This window comes from Giraffa tippelskirchi, chromosome 2 (assembly GCF_054371585.1).
Source record: "Giraffa tippelskirchi isolate mGirTip1 chromosome 2, T2T-mGirTip1v1.2.pri, whole genome shotgun sequence".
Lineage (NCBI taxonomy): Eukaryota > Metazoa > Chordata > Mammalia > Artiodactyla > Giraffidae > Giraffa > Giraffa tippelskirchi.
The window spans coordinates 194,161,791-194,179,354 of record NC_137276.1 but is presented as its reverse complement, the minus strand read 5'-3'; the positions used below and the strand labels follow the sequence as shown (position 1 = coordinate 194,179,354).

General features: G+C 36.4%; 1 protein-coding gene across 2 annotated transcripts in view; it reads left to right on the top strand.

Annotated features, from left to right (window-relative positions):
• NSUN3 (NOP2/Sun RNA methyltransferase 3) overlaps positions 1-17,564 on the top strand; it is a 60,962-nt gene that overhangs the window by 8,241 nt on the left and 35,157 nt on the right. For both annotated transcript variants that reach the window (XM_081547601.1, XM_081547608.1), the window contains 3 exons: positions 1,001-1,344; positions 11,749-11,903; positions 12,682-12,803. In XM_081547601.1, the coding sequence (XP_081403727.1) occupies positions 1,001-1,344; positions 11,749-11,903; positions 12,682-12,803 (621 nt within the window). The remainder of the gene's footprint in view (positions 1-1,000; positions 1,345-11,748; positions 11,904-12,681; positions 12,804-17,564) is intronic.

Here is a 17,564-nt window from a genome sequence, read left to right as displayed (position 1 = left end):
GTAGTGATAAGAGAAAGCAATTTCACATATTAGCCTCAATTGAAATTCACATGGCACTCTTCGAGTGGCAGGTGTTAAATTTCAATCCAGCCATTCCTCACATAGGCAACACCAGGGTGAGTAGCAGCTGGAATTTATTTAATTGACCATGGTTAATGATGCTCCCAAATAACTCAGCTAGAAAGGTCAGCGCCTAAGTAAATTAAATATTGCCTGCTGTATCATTTGTCAGTTGATGTGAGCTTGTGATTGTCAAGAGATCTAACTGTTGGACCAAATAAAAAATTAGGAAGGTATATCTGCTGGGGAGGTGGGGGCAGGGAAAACCTGTACCATTAGTCCATAAGTGATTTTTAAACCGTCCTTGGCTTTGTACCCTCTGAGCCACTGATCGCCTCATTAACTCTGTTACTGTAGTGTTCACTGTAGTTAGCTTTCCATACTTTTATCTTCATCAGAGGAAAACTTGAATACTAACTCTTTTGAACAGCCTTTAATGATAGTACTTTTCCGTTCAAAATTAATAGACTCAGGTTTTAAATTTTTCCTTAAGAAAAACACTTCCTTGTGCAAAGAGTGATAGACTGAAATTTAATTTTGATGGATTTTGAAGTATGCTAAAGACAGGTCAGGTTTTTTTCACAAGATAATGTGTAGGGAGGGACAAGACGGAGAGGCAAGTGAGCCATTCCTCTTTGGTGCAGATTTTAAGGGGCCCCTAAAACTCAGGAACCAAGATAATTACTGTTTTAATGACCAAAACTGATATCAGAGAAAAAACTCATGATGAACAAAATATCAAAGTTTTAAAAACAGGATCATAACAGTGCTGTGTTGAGCCATATGGGAGCCTGAGGCAAAAGAAAAAGTACTTCTGCTCCTGGTTCTGAAAATCATAGGTAAATAAAGCATAAGACTACTACCTAGTTCCCTGACTAAGTATAAAATTGTATTATCTCGTATAATCTTAATACCCCTTTGTTTTTCTTTTTCTCCCTAGGGACATACTAACATCTCCATCTTGTTGGCAATATGCTGTTCTTCTTAACAGATTCAATTACCCTTTTGAACTGGAAAAGGATTTACATTTGAAGGGCTATCACTCACTCTTTGAAGGATCTTTACCCTACTATCCTAAATCAATGAAATGTTACCTTAGCAGAACTCCTCACAGAATGCCTTCAGAAAGACACCAAATTGGAAACCTGAAAAAATACTACCTCCTGAATGCTGCCTCCCTTCTCCCAGTACTGGCTCTGGAACTGAGGGGCGGGGAGAAGGTTCTGGATCTGTGTGCCGCCCCTGGAGGCAAATCTCTGGCTCTGCTGCAGTGTGCTTATCCAGGTAATGTGCTTTTCTCTCCATAACTGACAACTTTTAAATATCCACATGTTACACAATACTTTTAGAATATGCGGGGAGAAATGTAAGGTTGAATTTTCATACTTTGAAAGCCTAAAAACCAAGACAGTGTGGAGAAGAGTGGAAGTTTTACTGAGGAAATAGTGTAAATAACTTTGTTTTTCCCCCCAGCTACTTAATTTTTACAGGTAATTGGGAAACTACAACAAAACTACAACATGTTGTGGACACAAATCTATCAGATAATATGAAACCTGATGAGCTAATGACAAAGATTTTTAAAGTTTTATTGTTGCTTTTACACTTCAGAGTCTTACATTGATGTCCTGGTCATACTTTTATGCAACAAAAACATACACATTTAAACTCATTTTTTGTATGATTGGACCATAAGGTTCTAAGAGAGTTCTGTCCAATAGGAATATGACATGAAGTATATATATAATTTAATGTTTTTGAGCAATCTCATTAATATAAGAAACGGGTGAAATTAATTTTAATAATATATTGTAACCTAACACATTCAAAATATTATTTGAACATGTAATCAAAATAGAAATTATCAATGAGATATTTGCATTCTCTTTCTTACAGTCTTTGAAATTGGTGTGCATTGTACACACAGGGTACATTTTAATTTGGATTAGTCACATTTCAAGTGCTCACAGCCTGATGTAGCAAGTGGGTATAGTATTGGATGGTGCAATTCTAAAGATTTTAAAAGTTCTTTCGAAATGACTTATCATTGCTATTATTAGTAGTACAAAAAGGATGAAATATATGTAATATACATTCTTATATATATTTGTTAAAAGTAATGCATTCATTGCAAATTTTTTGGGACTTTTAAACTATTACTTCAGGTTTCCCTGGGTGAAAATTACTTATGGCTAGATGAGACAGGGTTCAGCTTCAATTCTGTCTGGTTTTTGTTTGATAGTTTTGTTTTTATAAGTGCAAATGCTGTTCATAGAGATGAAAAGATGGAATGTTGAGAATTATAGTAATCTCACTAGTTCTTTAAACTCCTGAATTATAACCCTAATCACATAGATCTTGTTCACTAACCATTATTTTAATCTACTATATAAACACGCTATGTAAACCAATGTAAGAACCGTGTAAACCTATGTAAACGCTTGGTCTGTTTTTGATTTTGAAGAAGGCAGAGGATTGGAAACCAATTTTAAAAGACTGTGTTGCCTAATTAGGAGACTCATTCACTTTCTCAGCCAAAGCACTAGTGTGCTGAACTGCCTTTGTTTGGAGTGCTGTGGGGGGTTTCTGAGCCCTGGCACAACTTGCTGTAATAAGATTCTGGATGGGAGGGAAGTGTGCTCCTCATTTATAAAGTTGGTGAAGAGCTAGGAGAAGCCTTGACCAGAGGTGTTGTCCTTTTTTAAGAAGGTGATGATCTGAAAATTGATTCCTTTGAAACTATCTAAGCTTGCTTATCGCTTAAAAGTTGTTATGTATCCCCAGGGCATGCATATCCTAGTTTGAGAACTGCTAATATATATCTTCCTTTGAGAGCATTCCTGTTGAAATAGTTTATAAACATTTTTATAAGAACTCTGAATCCAGTTGTACCTAGGCATTGGTACAAGTATACCAGTTAACGGTATATTTTAGGTGAAAACATACTGTTTGTTTTCAAATTGTGATTAAAACTGTTATTGAAGCTTGCTGTATTTTTTTTTTTTTTTTTGGTAAGAAATCACAACAAAAGAGATTATTTTGTAAGTTTATTTTATTATTTTTATAATTTGAGCTGAAAATGAAATTTTATGGAATCATGTGTTATAAGGAGTATTTGTTATTACTTTTACCCTCTATTCTTTGATAGCATGCTTATTTTGTTTGTTACGTCAGTCTTGAATATAGAATTTTTAGTATTGTGAAAAATGGAAGAGAAATGCCAAATTTGGGTACCATTTTGAAAAGAGGGCATTTTAATCCTAGATTATCCTCATTGCTGCTGCTGCTAAGTCGCTTCAGTTGTGTCCGACTCTGTGCGACCCCATAGACGGCAGCCCACCAGGCTCCGCCGTCCCTGGGATTCTCCAGGCAAGAATACTGGAGTGGGTTGCCATTTCCTTCTTCAGTGCATGAAAGGGAAAAGTGAAAGTGAAGTCGCTCAGTCGTGTCCGACTCTTAGCGACCCCATGGACTGTAGCCTACCAGGCGCCTCCACCGTGGGATTTTCCAGGCAAGAGTACTGGAGTGGGGTGCCATTGCCTTCTCCGATTATCCTCATTAGTAAGCTATAAATATTTAACATGTTTATGGTAAAGAAATTCAGATTAGGAATCCAAAGGCAAGTGGATATATTCTAGGAGTTTGAAGTATAGAAAAATCTTCCTGTTCTTACATCAAGGGCAATGAGTTACAGGCAGTAGTCCAAGTAAAGTAGCTTTTCATCTAAAAAGGGCTAATGATAATGGTTTACTAAGAAGTACAGATGTCTTCATGCTGATGCTCAAATCCCAAATTAGGTTAGCTACAGTGCTTGAATCTGGAATGCAGAAGCCATGCTAAAAAAAGCTTTTATAAGCAAAACTTAAAATGATGGCTGTACTAAATGTGCATTTATCCTCTGAATTTCTTCAGATCAGTACTGGCCTTTATTCTGGGTCGGGAGGATCACAGCTTTGAATGATTAAAAAGCTCATATCTTAGGATGATTAAAAAAAATTAGTCTACTTCTCTTCTGGTCTAGCTGCTCCTACCTGATAGCATGGTGAGGGACTGTCCATTGTTTTTTATTGTTCTGTTTTTGTCAGTGGAGCCTTTGTAATGTCCTGGTGTTGATAGAAAAAGGAAAAAAAAAACACTTGATTCTAAATAGGAAAGCATTAACAAGTTAAGAATGACCCAGCTTGATAGAGTGGCTTGATCAACTTTCTTGCTGAGGGTTGACATGAAATTCTCTTTGCTGTCAGTATTACCCTTTTTACATCTAGTTAGCTTTTGGTGGTAGAGAACATTAGAAAGACTCTTTACCGAATTGCTTTTGCCCTTCTCCTTCTGAACCTTTTGCACACCCTACAGGTACCATTTTCCCCTTCTTCCCCTTTGCTAATTCTGCAATCTTCAGGTTTTCACTCAGAAATCAGCTTTCCTAGAAAGCCTTCCAAGAAATCCCTGCATTAAATGCATCTTTTTTTGGGAATAATAACAACAGTGATAATTTTGAACATGTAGTAGAAAAGAGAAAAAGTAAAGCCGAGACTCCAAATGCTATTCCTGGAAAAGCTCAATGACTTTTTCAAGAATTTGTTAAATTTATCCCCTTTTCTACTTAGATGAGGAAAAAAAAAAGATTTGGTTTATTTTTGGCAATTTAAGCTTGAAATTAATTCTGTCTCGATGTAGTGAGTCTGAGAGAGAGTGTGTGTGTGTGTATATATATATATATATGTATGTATGTATATATATATATATGAAACTTGGATTGTAATGCCTTATATTATATATTTTTTAAAGTTTAACCAATCTAATCCTATTTCAAATAAAATCTGTCTAGACCAAACTATAATATAGCATAAAGCTGTATTTCAACTGAGAGTTACTTTAAAATGCTGAATTGAGGATCTTGACTAAAGCTACAATTTAATGAAAAGCTGCCCTGATTTTCAGTTTTAGCAATTTAAATATCTTTATTATAATGCCATATTTTACATCAAGTGAGTCACATTTGGTGAGCACATACTATGTGTGAGTTATTGCATGGTAGATATAGAGCTCTGAAGGATATGCTGCTGCTGCTGCTAAGTCGCTTCAGTCGTGTCTGACTCTGTGCGACCCCATAGACAGCAGCCCACGAGGCTCCCCTGTCCCTGGGATTCTCCAGGCAAGAACACTGGAATGGGTTGCTGTTTCCTTCCTCATCTGAAGGATATAGAGGTAACTAAGACTTCTGTTTCCTGTGATATGACAAACTATGTGTTTTAGCCAACTCTCCTGTTGAAAATAACTTAAAAGTGTGGGATATAATATTAAAGAAAAGCAAAATCTTTTAAAGTGTGTCAGTGTTCTCCAAATACTCAGTGGCCAAAAGTTAGTTTGAGAACCTGGGAGGTAAATTGAGCATTGAAGCTGGGTTTTCACTTGAGAGCATTTTTTTTTTTTTTTTTTTTTTTTACTTCACCTAGAAAACTTACTGCTTCATGAACACATGTGGATAAAAGAAGCCAGAGCCTGCTCAATTAAAGCATCTATTAGGAGATTAACTTGTATAAACCTGAGATTCCAAAATGCTATTCCCTCCAATAAGGTAAACTAGGAAGAAATTGTCCTCTCCAAAGAACTGAAAGGAAGATTGTTTTCAGTTTTAGTGGTAGGGGAGGAGTGGACATACCCTCTGAAACTTTGTAACCAGAGCTAAGCCAGTATAGACCATTATAGTGAAGCTGCAGAATTATGAAAATAAAAAACCATCTTAATAGCAGCCAGAGAGGACAGTCTACCTTCAAAGGACAACAGTTGGACTGAGGAGTGACCTCTGAGTGTAATAATGGAAGCTGGCATTCAGAGGAATGATGTTTTCAATGTGCTAAGAAAAGATGACTGTCAATCCAGAAATACATTCATCAAAATATCATTGAAGAGAAAAAGTGAATTAGACTTTTTTTTTAGACAGAGAGCAAAAGTGTAGTTTGTCACCAGCAATTCTGAAGGAAAAGGGAAAGCTATCCTAGGTGTAAAATGGAAGATACAAAAAGAATTGAAGAAAGAAGAAAGTGAGAAATAATGGGGAAAATCTAACAGTCATTGGATATAGAAGACAATGATAATAACATTTTATACAGTTAAAAAATATAAGCGCAAATAAATCCCAATACACAATACAATAGCATCTTATTTAGGAGGAAATGTTATGAGATTCTTGTATCTTTTAGGAAAAATGGTGGAGAGTGATTATTTTAGGTGTTTCTTCTACATATACATGTTAAATGCTTTAGGGTTACCACTAAAAGAACAGAAATAGAATATAAGATATTTAAACCAGAAAAAAGAGAAAAATGGAATGAGATTTAACTGAACAAAGCCAGCTTGATTACAAACCCTCTTACATTTGTGCTCCCTCCTTGCATGATTTACTTCCTTTTATTTCTCACTCTTGCTTCCCTGGGATCGTACCCTTCTGTGATGTAAACTTTTGTCTTAGGCTCTTTTCTAGTGATTTCAGGCTAAGATAAAAACTTTCAGACACCTATCCATAAGCTGCATTAGTGAATCCTCCAAAAACCACCCAAAATAAACAATGTAGACTAAATAAAAAAGAATGTTCTATCTGTACAAATGAAGCTTTAAGGTGATTTTCTACTCCTTTCTGAAACCCCTCCCTAAATTGATGCCATCCTCTGAGTTCAAACTCCTTCAAGCTAGGCTTCAGCACTATGGGAACAGAGAAATAAAAATGTACAAGATGGGTTTCGAAGAGGCAGAGAAATCAGAGATCAAATTGCCAACATTTGTTGGATCATGGAGAAAGCAAAGTAGTTCCAGAAATAAATCTACTTCTGCTTCATTGACTATGCCAAAGCCTTTGACTGTGTGGATCCCAACAAACTGTAGAAAATTCTTGAAGAGATGGGAGTATCAGACCACATTATCTGTCTTCTGAGAAACCTGTATGCGAGTCAAGAAACAACAGTTAGAGCTGGACATGGAACAATGAATGGACTGGATCAAAACTGGGAAAGGAGTATGTCAGCATTCTGTAGCATCACCCTTCTTATTTAACTTATATGCAGAATACATGATACAAAGTGCCAGGCTGAAGGAATTGCAAGCTGGAATCAAGATTGCTGGGAGAAATATCAACAACCTCAGATATACAGATGATACCACTCTAATTACAGAAAATGAAAAGGAACTAAAGAGCCTGTTGATGGAGGTGAAAGAGGAGATTGAAAAGCTATCTTGAAACTCAACATTCAAAAAACTAAGATCATGGCATCCAATCCCGTCTGCTGCTCCTGCTGCTAAGTCGCTTCAGTCGTGTCCGACTCTGTGCGACCCCATAGATGGCAGCCCACCAGGCTCCGCCATCCCTGGGATTCTCCAGGCAGGAATACTGGAGTGAGTTGCCATTTCCTTCTCCAGTGCATGAACGGGAAAAGTGAAAGTGAAGTCTCTCAGTTGTGTCCGAATCTTAGCGACCCCATGGACTATAGCCTACCAGACTCCTCCGTCCATGAGATTTTCCAGGCAAGAGTACTGGAGTGGGGTGCCATTGCCTTCTCCCCCAATCCCATCACTTCATGGCAAATAGAAGGGGGAAAAATGGGAGCAGTGACAGATTTTATTTTCTTGGGCTCCAAAATCATTGTGAACAATGACTGCAGCCATGAAATGAAAAGACTCTTGCTCTTTGGAAAGAAAGCTTTAACAAACCTACACAGCATGTTAAAAAGTGGAAACATCACTTTGCCGAAATAATTGGTGTGGTGGTTAAAATTGAAAGATGCTCTTGAGGTCTCACTATTATAGACCTTGCATTAAAACTAGGTGTTTATCTAGTGGATGATGGGATGTCATTACAGAGTTTTTTACAGTGGAATGACAATCAGAAAAATAACAATATATTTATATATGTGTGTGTGTACATATGTATATGTATGTATATATGTATATACAGATATTTATGAGCAAAGACTTTACAAAAATTTTTCCCACTCTACATTAGAATTTCACCGTCAGTTCTCTAGATTTGTTTCCCTGGTAACCTGAGAGAAATTGTTACTTTGTTTCTAGACTTGTGATAAAAATGACCTTGATTAGTTAAAATGCATGTGCACTAGGAAAAGGAATAAATAACCCTAAAGACCTTATGGGGATGCCGTGCTTTGGGTCTGTCTGGGTATAGTGACTCTTGTAATTTGTATAATTGGGCATGTCCTAGTTACTGGAAGCAATGGCTGTGGAATTGTTAGAAGAGAATTGGCTCCGTGGGACATGGGACTTTTAAGCCAGGGCACCTACTGCACCTACCCACAGCGAGGCTCAGCTTGTTCCTGAATTACCACCTGTGTGGACCACCACAGGGCCTTCGATGAAAGAGGAATGTCTTACCCTGCTGTCTTGGCAAGATGTGGTTTCTGTCCTATGTATGATGATGCCAAATGTGGCCTGTGTGAATGTTTAGTTGAATTACACTTAATCTAATGGTTGAAAATGCCACCTTAAATAGAACGAAAAAACCTAGAAATTGTAGAAGTGATTTGACTGACAAAAACAATTGTGAAGCATGTATTTAGAAAGATAATACAAATAAATTCAGGAAACAATTTAGGAAACATATTTGCAAATCACATGGCAGATAAAGGGTTAATATTCAAACTGAAAATACATCTTACTTCTTACTAAGAAAAATATAAATATTGCAATGGAGAACAAAAGGTCAAATGATAAGAATAGGCAGTTAGCAGAAAAGCAAAACCAAATGGTGAATAGACAAATGAAAAGAATTGTGTTAGAGAGCAAGGATTATACAGAGTAATAATAACAATTACTTCTGTGAGACTTTGGAGGCGGGGCAAAAACTAAAAATTCCCCTACCCTAAAACCTATCTATCCTTCTGGTAATATCACATGAATAATAAAAGCACATTATGAAAGGACACCTTTATAAAGATGCTTATTGAATATTATTCAGCTCAGTTCAGTTGCTAAGTCATGACCGACTCTTTGCGATCCCATGGACTGCAGCACGCCAGTCTTCCCTGTCCTTCACCAACTCTTGGAGCTTGCTCAAACTCATGTCCATAGAGTCGGTGATGCCATCCAACCATCTCATCCTCTGTCGTCCCCTTCTCCTCCTGCCTTTAGTCTTTCCTAGCATCAGGGTCTTTTCTAATGAGTCAGTTCTTCGCATTAGGTGGCCAAAGTATTGGAGTTTCAGCTTCATCATCAGTCCTTCCAATGAATATTCAGGGCTGATTTCCTTTAGGATGGACTGGATGGATCTCCTTGCAGTCCAAGGGACTCTCAGGAGTCTTTTCCAACACCACAGTTCAAAAGCATATTATTATTAATGACAATTGTGTGAATGCCCAGAAATTGGCAATGGTTGAATAAAAGAGGACACGTTTTTTTCTATATACTATTCATCAGCCTTTAAAAATGATTTGCATCTCTGCTGATTGAGTTGGTGGTATTGCCTTTGAAGTATTGATATGTGGAGAGTCAGGAGACAGGAAAATGTGTAAATAAAATTCTGTATATGCATATAATTATATAAGCATATGTATATCAGGTTGATAATATAGGTGCCTTTTGATGGGTGGTTGGGCAGTTGACACAGTGGGGAGATAAAGAGTAAGATGGAAAAAAGACAAAAATATATAATTCCATTTATATCAGTTTTATATGTAGGTGTAGACATAAAGAGATATGGTAGGATTATTTAATGAAAATGTTAAATGATGCTTATCTGAAGACTGAGTTTTAGGTAATTTTTGGTGTTCTTTCTTTATACTTTTGTACATTTGAAAATATGCTTGAAATTTATGTTACTATAATAAATATATATAAATATTTATAAATATATATTTAACTATAGGAAAAACAAAACAACTTTTTTATTAGGGAGAAAACAATTTACCAAGCGCCTTCTATGTCTGAGAAGCAGCACAGCATGGTGCTGAAAAGTAGGTGGGCTCTGGAGCCAAGGTGTCTTGGTTTCCTGCTGTGTAAACTTGAGCAAATTACTTAACCTCTCTTTGCCTCAGTTTCCTTATCGGTAAAACGGAAATGATAATAAAATTATCTACCTGAGGTTTGTGAGGATTAAATATGTTACTACATGTAAAGTCTTAGAACACTGCCTAGCCCTTAATAGGAACTCAAGATAATAATTACTACTATAAGAAAGTGAAAATCAGTCACTCAGTCATGTCCAATTCTTTGTGACTCCATGGACTATAGCCCACCAGTCTCCTCTATCTATGGAATTCTCCAGACAAGAATACTGGAGTGGGTTGCCATTTCCTTCTCCAGGGTATCTTCCTGACCCAGGGAGCAAACCCAGGTCACCCACACTGCAGGCAGACTCTTAACCAACTGAACCACCAGGGAAGCCACTACTACTACATGTATTGTTAGTAATCATTATGAACATTTCTTGTTACTCCTTTTGCAGTTCAATGCTAGATATGGGCTTCCTGGTGGCTCAGATGGTAAAGAATCCGCCTGCAATGCGGGAGACCTGGGTTTGATCCCTGGGTTGGGAAGATCCCCTGGAGAAGGGAACAACTACCTACTCCATTATTCTTGCCTGGAGAATTCCATGGACAGAGGAGGCTGGCAGGCTACAGTCCATGGGGTTGCAGAGTTGGACATGACTGAGCGACTAAGCACGTCATACATGCTAGATATGTTACTAAATTATCACAGGTAATCTTTTTTTTTTTTCTTTTAGTTTCATTGAGATGTAATCGACATACAGTACTGTATAAGTTTAAGGTGTAGCATTTCATCTTAACAACCACTTTGTAAGGTAGAGGTAGTAAAATTTCTCCTGTATCCTATTAGGGCTTCTGGCAGTGACTGACATAAGACAGAGTGACAGGAGTAAAGCATACACATATATTTTCTCTTGGCCTTGACTCCCTGTCTCTGGTGATAAGAATATTCTTTCCTCTTGGTATAAGGAGGGTGTCTTTCACATGGGAGTTCATCTCCTGCTTTTAGGAAGAAAAGATAGGTCACAGTGCCCTTCCCACATCTGCTGTTTGTTATTCAAGTGCTTTTAACTCAAAATAATCAGTATGCCAAAGCAGCATATTTTGGAGTGGAGTGTTCTAAACTCCTTCACTATTATAGTCCCCGTTTTACAGATAAGGAAAGTGAGACTCTGTAGGAGAGCTGAGTCAGTTTTCCGGAGTCTCATAATTCTTAATTTGAGCCTATGCCTTTCTTATCATAAAACCAATTACACATTACATGCTTTTTTCCACATGCCACATACCTTCCTTTATTTAAAATCAAGGTGTTCTGACCTGGAAGGAACTTTATATATCATTTACTCTTAAGAGCTTTAAGAGAGAATTGTTTGTCTAAGGTATTGGTTGTATAGTATATCTTTAGGAATCTATAATTCTCTAAAGGTTTTTACCTTCAGAATTAAATTTGTGTAAATAAATGGTGAGAGCTTCTGAGAGGCTCTGTAGGCATGACTATGGTAAATGTTTTATGAAGTGTTTGTGAGTGTACTTAAGTCTTTAAACATAAGACAGTCATAATGTTTACCTCTCAGCCCTGTTCCTGTGTAATTATGATGAACCAATGTATTTCTGAAATTTATTTGATCAAAAGTAGAAATTTAACAATTCTATTATGTTCACTTTTTTAAAAAACTTTTTAATCCTTTATATTTAGGTTATCTTCATTGTAATGAATACGATAGTCTGAGACTGCGGTGGCTGAGGCAGACTTTAGAATCTTTCATCCCACAGCCTTTGGTAAATGTAATTAAAGTGTCTGAATTGGATGGCAGAGAAATGGGAGATGCCCAGCCTGAAACGTTTGACAAGGTACTTTTATTACATTGTGACAGACTGATAGACTCCCACTGATACTACTGTTATGTTGCTTTGTTGTGGTTATTTTCCATCTGCTTCCAGAAATAGCTGGATACAGTTTCTCAGTACCCTGGGAAATTCTGATAAAGTAAACATGGAAGCAGTTTTTATTTGATGGTCAGCATGTTCAAAGGAAGCGGTAACATTGGGATTGGGGATTATAGAAAGCTTTTTATTTTCAGGTACCTCAGAGATACTCAGGAAGAGATCAGATATTATCTGAGTCAGTACACAAACATGTGCACCGTATTGCTTTAATTCAGTAACATTTTGTATCAGAGTATGACAGTTGAAGAAAAAGAGAGCATTTCAGTAAGCTGAAATTGAATTATTAGTTCTTAAATATAAATGCTGAGAATTCAGGAATATAGTAACATCTGTTTAAAATGAGTGACTTTAAAAAAAAAATAAAATGAGTAACTTTTGTAAAAGTTTTTGCTGTAGTCAACAAGAATATGAAATATTAGTAGACATTAGTAGACTTTTAGTCCTCTCATTCCCATTGTCCACTGAAAAAGACCTAACTGCTGAAAGTCACAGGAAATTCTTTTCTAAGGTATTAGTGAAGAAATGTCTTAAAGAACTTACCATAGTGTATTTTCAATTTTAAAATAAATTTACTTATTTATTTGCTAATTTTTGCCACAATTTATTTAGCTTCCCTATATCCTTTGTGTCTGAGGATATGTTTTCAGTGCATACTTGACTTATGTGTCGTTTTTTTCTATAGGTATTAGTTGATGCTCCATGTTCAAATGATCGAAGTTGGTTGTTCTCTTCTGATTCTCAGAAGGCCGCCTGTAGGATAAGCCAAAGGAGAAATTTGCCTCTTCTACAGATAGAACTCTTAAGGTAAGGTGAGAGCTATTAATACAAAAGTTTATTTTGGTTTCTAATATAATTTCAGTAGGTATGACAAAACATGACACAGAGCAGCACCCAAATGGAGAGTTTCCTGTGTAGATGTCAATAATTAATTCTCTGAAGTCTGCACCCAGAAAATTCTCAGTCTCTTCCTTTTGAGTCTCATGTTGTAATGTCACCTCTGTCCTCCCACTGACCACCCCCTCGATGAAATCCAGTGTTGCTATGCATTGTCTTTTAAAGGACACAAATGATTTTATTGTGATTTAAAATTGTTTGCTTATCAGGACCATCCAAAGCATAGGGTTCATCATCCTATTCTTTTACCAGAATGTGAATAGCCCCTCTATAAGAGTAGCTTTGGACCAGAATGTATTTTTTTTTTCCAGTAAGGACGCATTGTTCTGGGTGAGTAAGAAGTTTTAGTTTGTTGTTAGCATGTATCTCCCCTCTAAGACTTTTCCAGAAAAGCATGACCACCGAGAGAGACTTGGTTTCTTCAGAACAGAGCCATTTGGGGACATCCTGCTTTGGTTTCAAAAGAGATTTATATTTATACCCTAATCCTAAGCAATTCCTACTGTTTAATGCTGGACCAAAATTCTTGGACTATGTTAAATATGCTTGAATGATGCTTTATCACTCATCACTTCTTACATGTTGAAGGAGAATGAGTGACAGTTAATATGCTCAGCTGACAACACGCTTTACTTCCAAATTCTGATTGATTCACAGCAATGAACATACGCCATTACCTAATGTTACAACCAATACTAATACATAGTCTTGTTCTCGTACCAGATTATGCCTCAGCTCGTTCTGGTCATTCCAGGTAGCACCAACCAGCCAGTCCTTAAAACATTTCTCATCTTGCAATTAGACTATTTATTTGTATTCTTCCAATGTCAGCCCTTCATTTGTTATAACCCTGAGATATTTTGAGAATTCTTTTCCACCTTTCTCTTCTCTTTGGTTATTAGTTTGGGGATGTTGCATATATCCAACCATAATAAATCTTCTTTTCTCACGTAAACTTCCTTGATCTGGCTCTTTAGTAAGTTACTCCCATTATTCCAGACTTTGCCATTGTTATGCCTGACACTGCAACAGGTACTAAGCCTTATCAGCTTTGTTATCTCTAATTTTTTTTTAACCTGTCAGCAGCGAGGCCTCCTAAGAATATCATTTTTCTTCCTTCTCAGTTTCTGTTTTGTATTCTGTTTACTGCTTTTCCTTCTGTTTTGTCTCAATTCATTATAATCTAACCTCTATTCCCTTTATTCTTCCAAATCTATGCTTATTAAAGTTACTAAACAACCATTAAGTTAATTGTTATTTCTCAGTTTTAATTTTGTTTGATCTCTTGATAGCATTTTAAAAATATATTTTATTATACAACTGTTACATGGAAACATTTTCACTGTAAATACAAATGAAGCAAAAGGTCTCCTTGACCAGAGACCCAACTAAATACCAGCTTTCTTCACAAAGTTGACTGTTGGACTTTGGTGTATACTCTTCCAGCTCTTTCTGTAGCTTTTCTTACATACGCTTAGAGAAATATGTTAAAAAATAACTGCTGTTATTATGTATGCATTGTTTTCAAACCAGCTTCTTCTTGTATTTAACATTCATTAAAGTCTTTTTCTCATAAATCTATTTTGTTCTCTTCAAGTTCTGTGACATATTCAACAAGATTAGTTTATAATATTCGAGTTAATTCTCTGTTTTTGGATATTTACATTCTTTCTTTTTTACTTTTATAAACTATTCTTTGTCTCATTGGACACACAGGATAACATTTTTATTGATTAAATATCAAGAAATGGAATTAAGAACCAGACATTTTAATAGGTACAGATTATTGAATTGTAAACGGCTATACCAGCCTACATTTTCTTTTGTACTTGACTTTGTTGACTACTTGTTCCTTCTTAAAATATTCCTTTCCCTGATTTTTGTGATCATGTGCTTTACTGGCTTTCTTCCTACTTATTTTCCTAATTGGCTCTTCATCAGATCATCCCATAAATTTTGGGTTTCCTTGAGCTGCTGATGTTGGCCCTCTTCTCTGTCTCTCTGATGGCTTCAGCTGATATAAGATGCCGTCTCCCAAATATGTGTCTAAGCTTAGATCTTTCTTCTTAGCCTCACACCTATATATCCAATCATCTATCAGAGATCTCCAAGCTCCTCAGACACATAGAACTGAATTTGTCTAGAGGAACTCATAATTTCGAATGCTCTCCTGTGCCCCTCCTCTGTCAAAATCAACAAAAATCAAATAGAAATCCCATCAACCTGCCTCTTTTCCTCTCCTCTCTATCTCAGTAATAGATCGCTTTGCTGAGATACCATCGCATCATGCATTTGCCTAAGTCAGAAATCCATCCCCAAATCCTCTTTCTCTTATACCTAATCAATCTCTAAGACATTTCAATTGTACCTGTTACATATTTCTCAAGCCCATTCACTTCTTTCTGTTCTTAATAGCCTGACCTGAACCTCTGGCAACTGTCACCTAAATCACTGCAACTGGCTTCTTCTGACTGCCCTACTCACCTCCAGGTATGAGCTCGACTACTTCAGTCCCTACAGTAAAGCCACATCTGATGTGACATGTAAATCTGATCACGTCATTCTCCTTTTTGAAGTCTGCAGTGGTTCCTCATTACTGTTAAGATTTCAAATTCCTTAGTATGATATTGAAGTCCTCCTTATTTCACTAACCTTACTGTCTCAGGACTCTTCTTGCACTGTGTTCCAGCTGAGCTGTTTCTCAAACTCACCTTGCAGGGTCTCATTTCTGAGACCTGTGAGTTTCCTGTTTCTTTTGTTGGATTACTAACTTATTCTCCCCTCTCTTTTGGCTAACTCTACTGGGTCTTCAGGGATCAGCTCTGAGGGACTGAAGCCTTACCTGATACCCTAGGACTGGGATTGGTATTGCCTTCATGTCCTTACCTTCATTTAAAAATACATTGATTGTGAGTTCTGTTTGACATTTGCCTCATACTTGTTTTTTCTTCAACAAGACTGTAAGCCCCATGGGAGGAAGGACTGTCTTATTGTTTTTATTCCCAGTATGCAGTTTGGTATCTGGCATGTAGAAGAGGGAGTGGGGTCAGTAAATAATTGTTTAAAAACACTAAGTTATGAGGGCTGAATATTTAGAATTTACACATGTAATTAAATTTATAGCAAAATTAATCTGACAAAAATAATCACATAATCATTATTGTACTACATGGTAATTAAGCATAAATGTAAGGCAATTCACACAATTTATTTTGATTAATACTACTTTTACATAACCAAAGCATGGTTTTAGTTTGTTTAGAAATGTTTAATACATTTCCCTTGACATCGTATAACATTTTGAGCATCATCACAAAGATCATGCATCTCTGTAAACCTCACATCCACACAGCCTTGTTGCCCAACAGCTGAGGCTCTTCTTTATTGTCTGCCCCTATCTCCCATCATCTTACTCCCTAAAAGAAATGGCTTCAGCACCACATCACTTTAGTAGCATATTAGTAGGCTGCAGAATTGAGATAGCAATCACAGTGAATATTGGTTTTCACGTAATTATATGTGATTGGGAAAGACCATCACACCAGCCCCCTCCCATTCTTTTTCTTGAGCAGCTACTCTGCATTCTCTGCCTCTGATGCTAGTCTGCCTGAGAGGTTTCGGAGCCACTTGAAGCAGTTGAAACTCTGAGCCCCTTGGGTGTGTGAGTATGATGCTAAAGGGGAAAGAGCATGATACCAATGCTATAGTCACAGATAATGGTTCCTGTTCCCTGACATCTACAAATTTGCTGGTTAAAAAGATAAAGGAAAAAAAATGATAATACCAGCCACAATCTCTCTTTTATTTCCTGCCCTTGCCTCCAAAAAATGAAAAAAAAAAAGACTCCAGTAATTTTCTCATCAAAGATAGCTCTTTTACTACTATGCCACATACAAAGAAATTTCTTTTCTCCCAAGTCTTCCTCATCTGGTTATTGCTTTACCATCTTTTAATAAAAGACAATCCTTTTATTCCAGTAAGAAATAGAAGGTTTAAATGCAAGCACATGCAAGAGAGTGAATACATTGATGTGTATGAGTTTTAGTCAGAGGTATAAAGGATTGATACAGATCCTTATTTGCATTTGCAAAGAACAATTAGAAAGCAAGCAAGCAAATACTGCCTAGCCTGATACTGGGGAGAGAAGATGGCACTCAAGAGAGAAAAGAAGTGAGAAGGACAGTTAAGCGGCAAATAAGGAGAGCTTTTTGTTTGTACTATTTTGTCAAAGATTGGATTTGTATGTTTCTGCATTTGTCTGCTGACAGATACGGTGCTCAAAGATATTTTATGCATTCCATGGTTATTATTCACTTACCAGAAATCATTCATATTTACATTAAATAGGCAACATAATATTCAGAATTTTAGCTTTTGAAAACCCAGTACTCTATTACTGATTATTCTACAGCCAAACATTAATCTTGCACCTATTGTTTATGAATGTGATACTTCAGTGAAAATCAATACCTTAGTTAAAAGAAATTTCTTGATGTTAAAATTTTTCAAAGGAGTAATATTAGTAGATATGTAGTATTAACAGTTTTTTAGAAATTCTTTTTAAAAATTAATGCATGTATATAATTATACATATTCAAGAAAATAATAATCTGATCTTTTTTTGGCATGAAAAGCTTATTGGAAGGCATAGTTGTGACAGGAAATACCAAA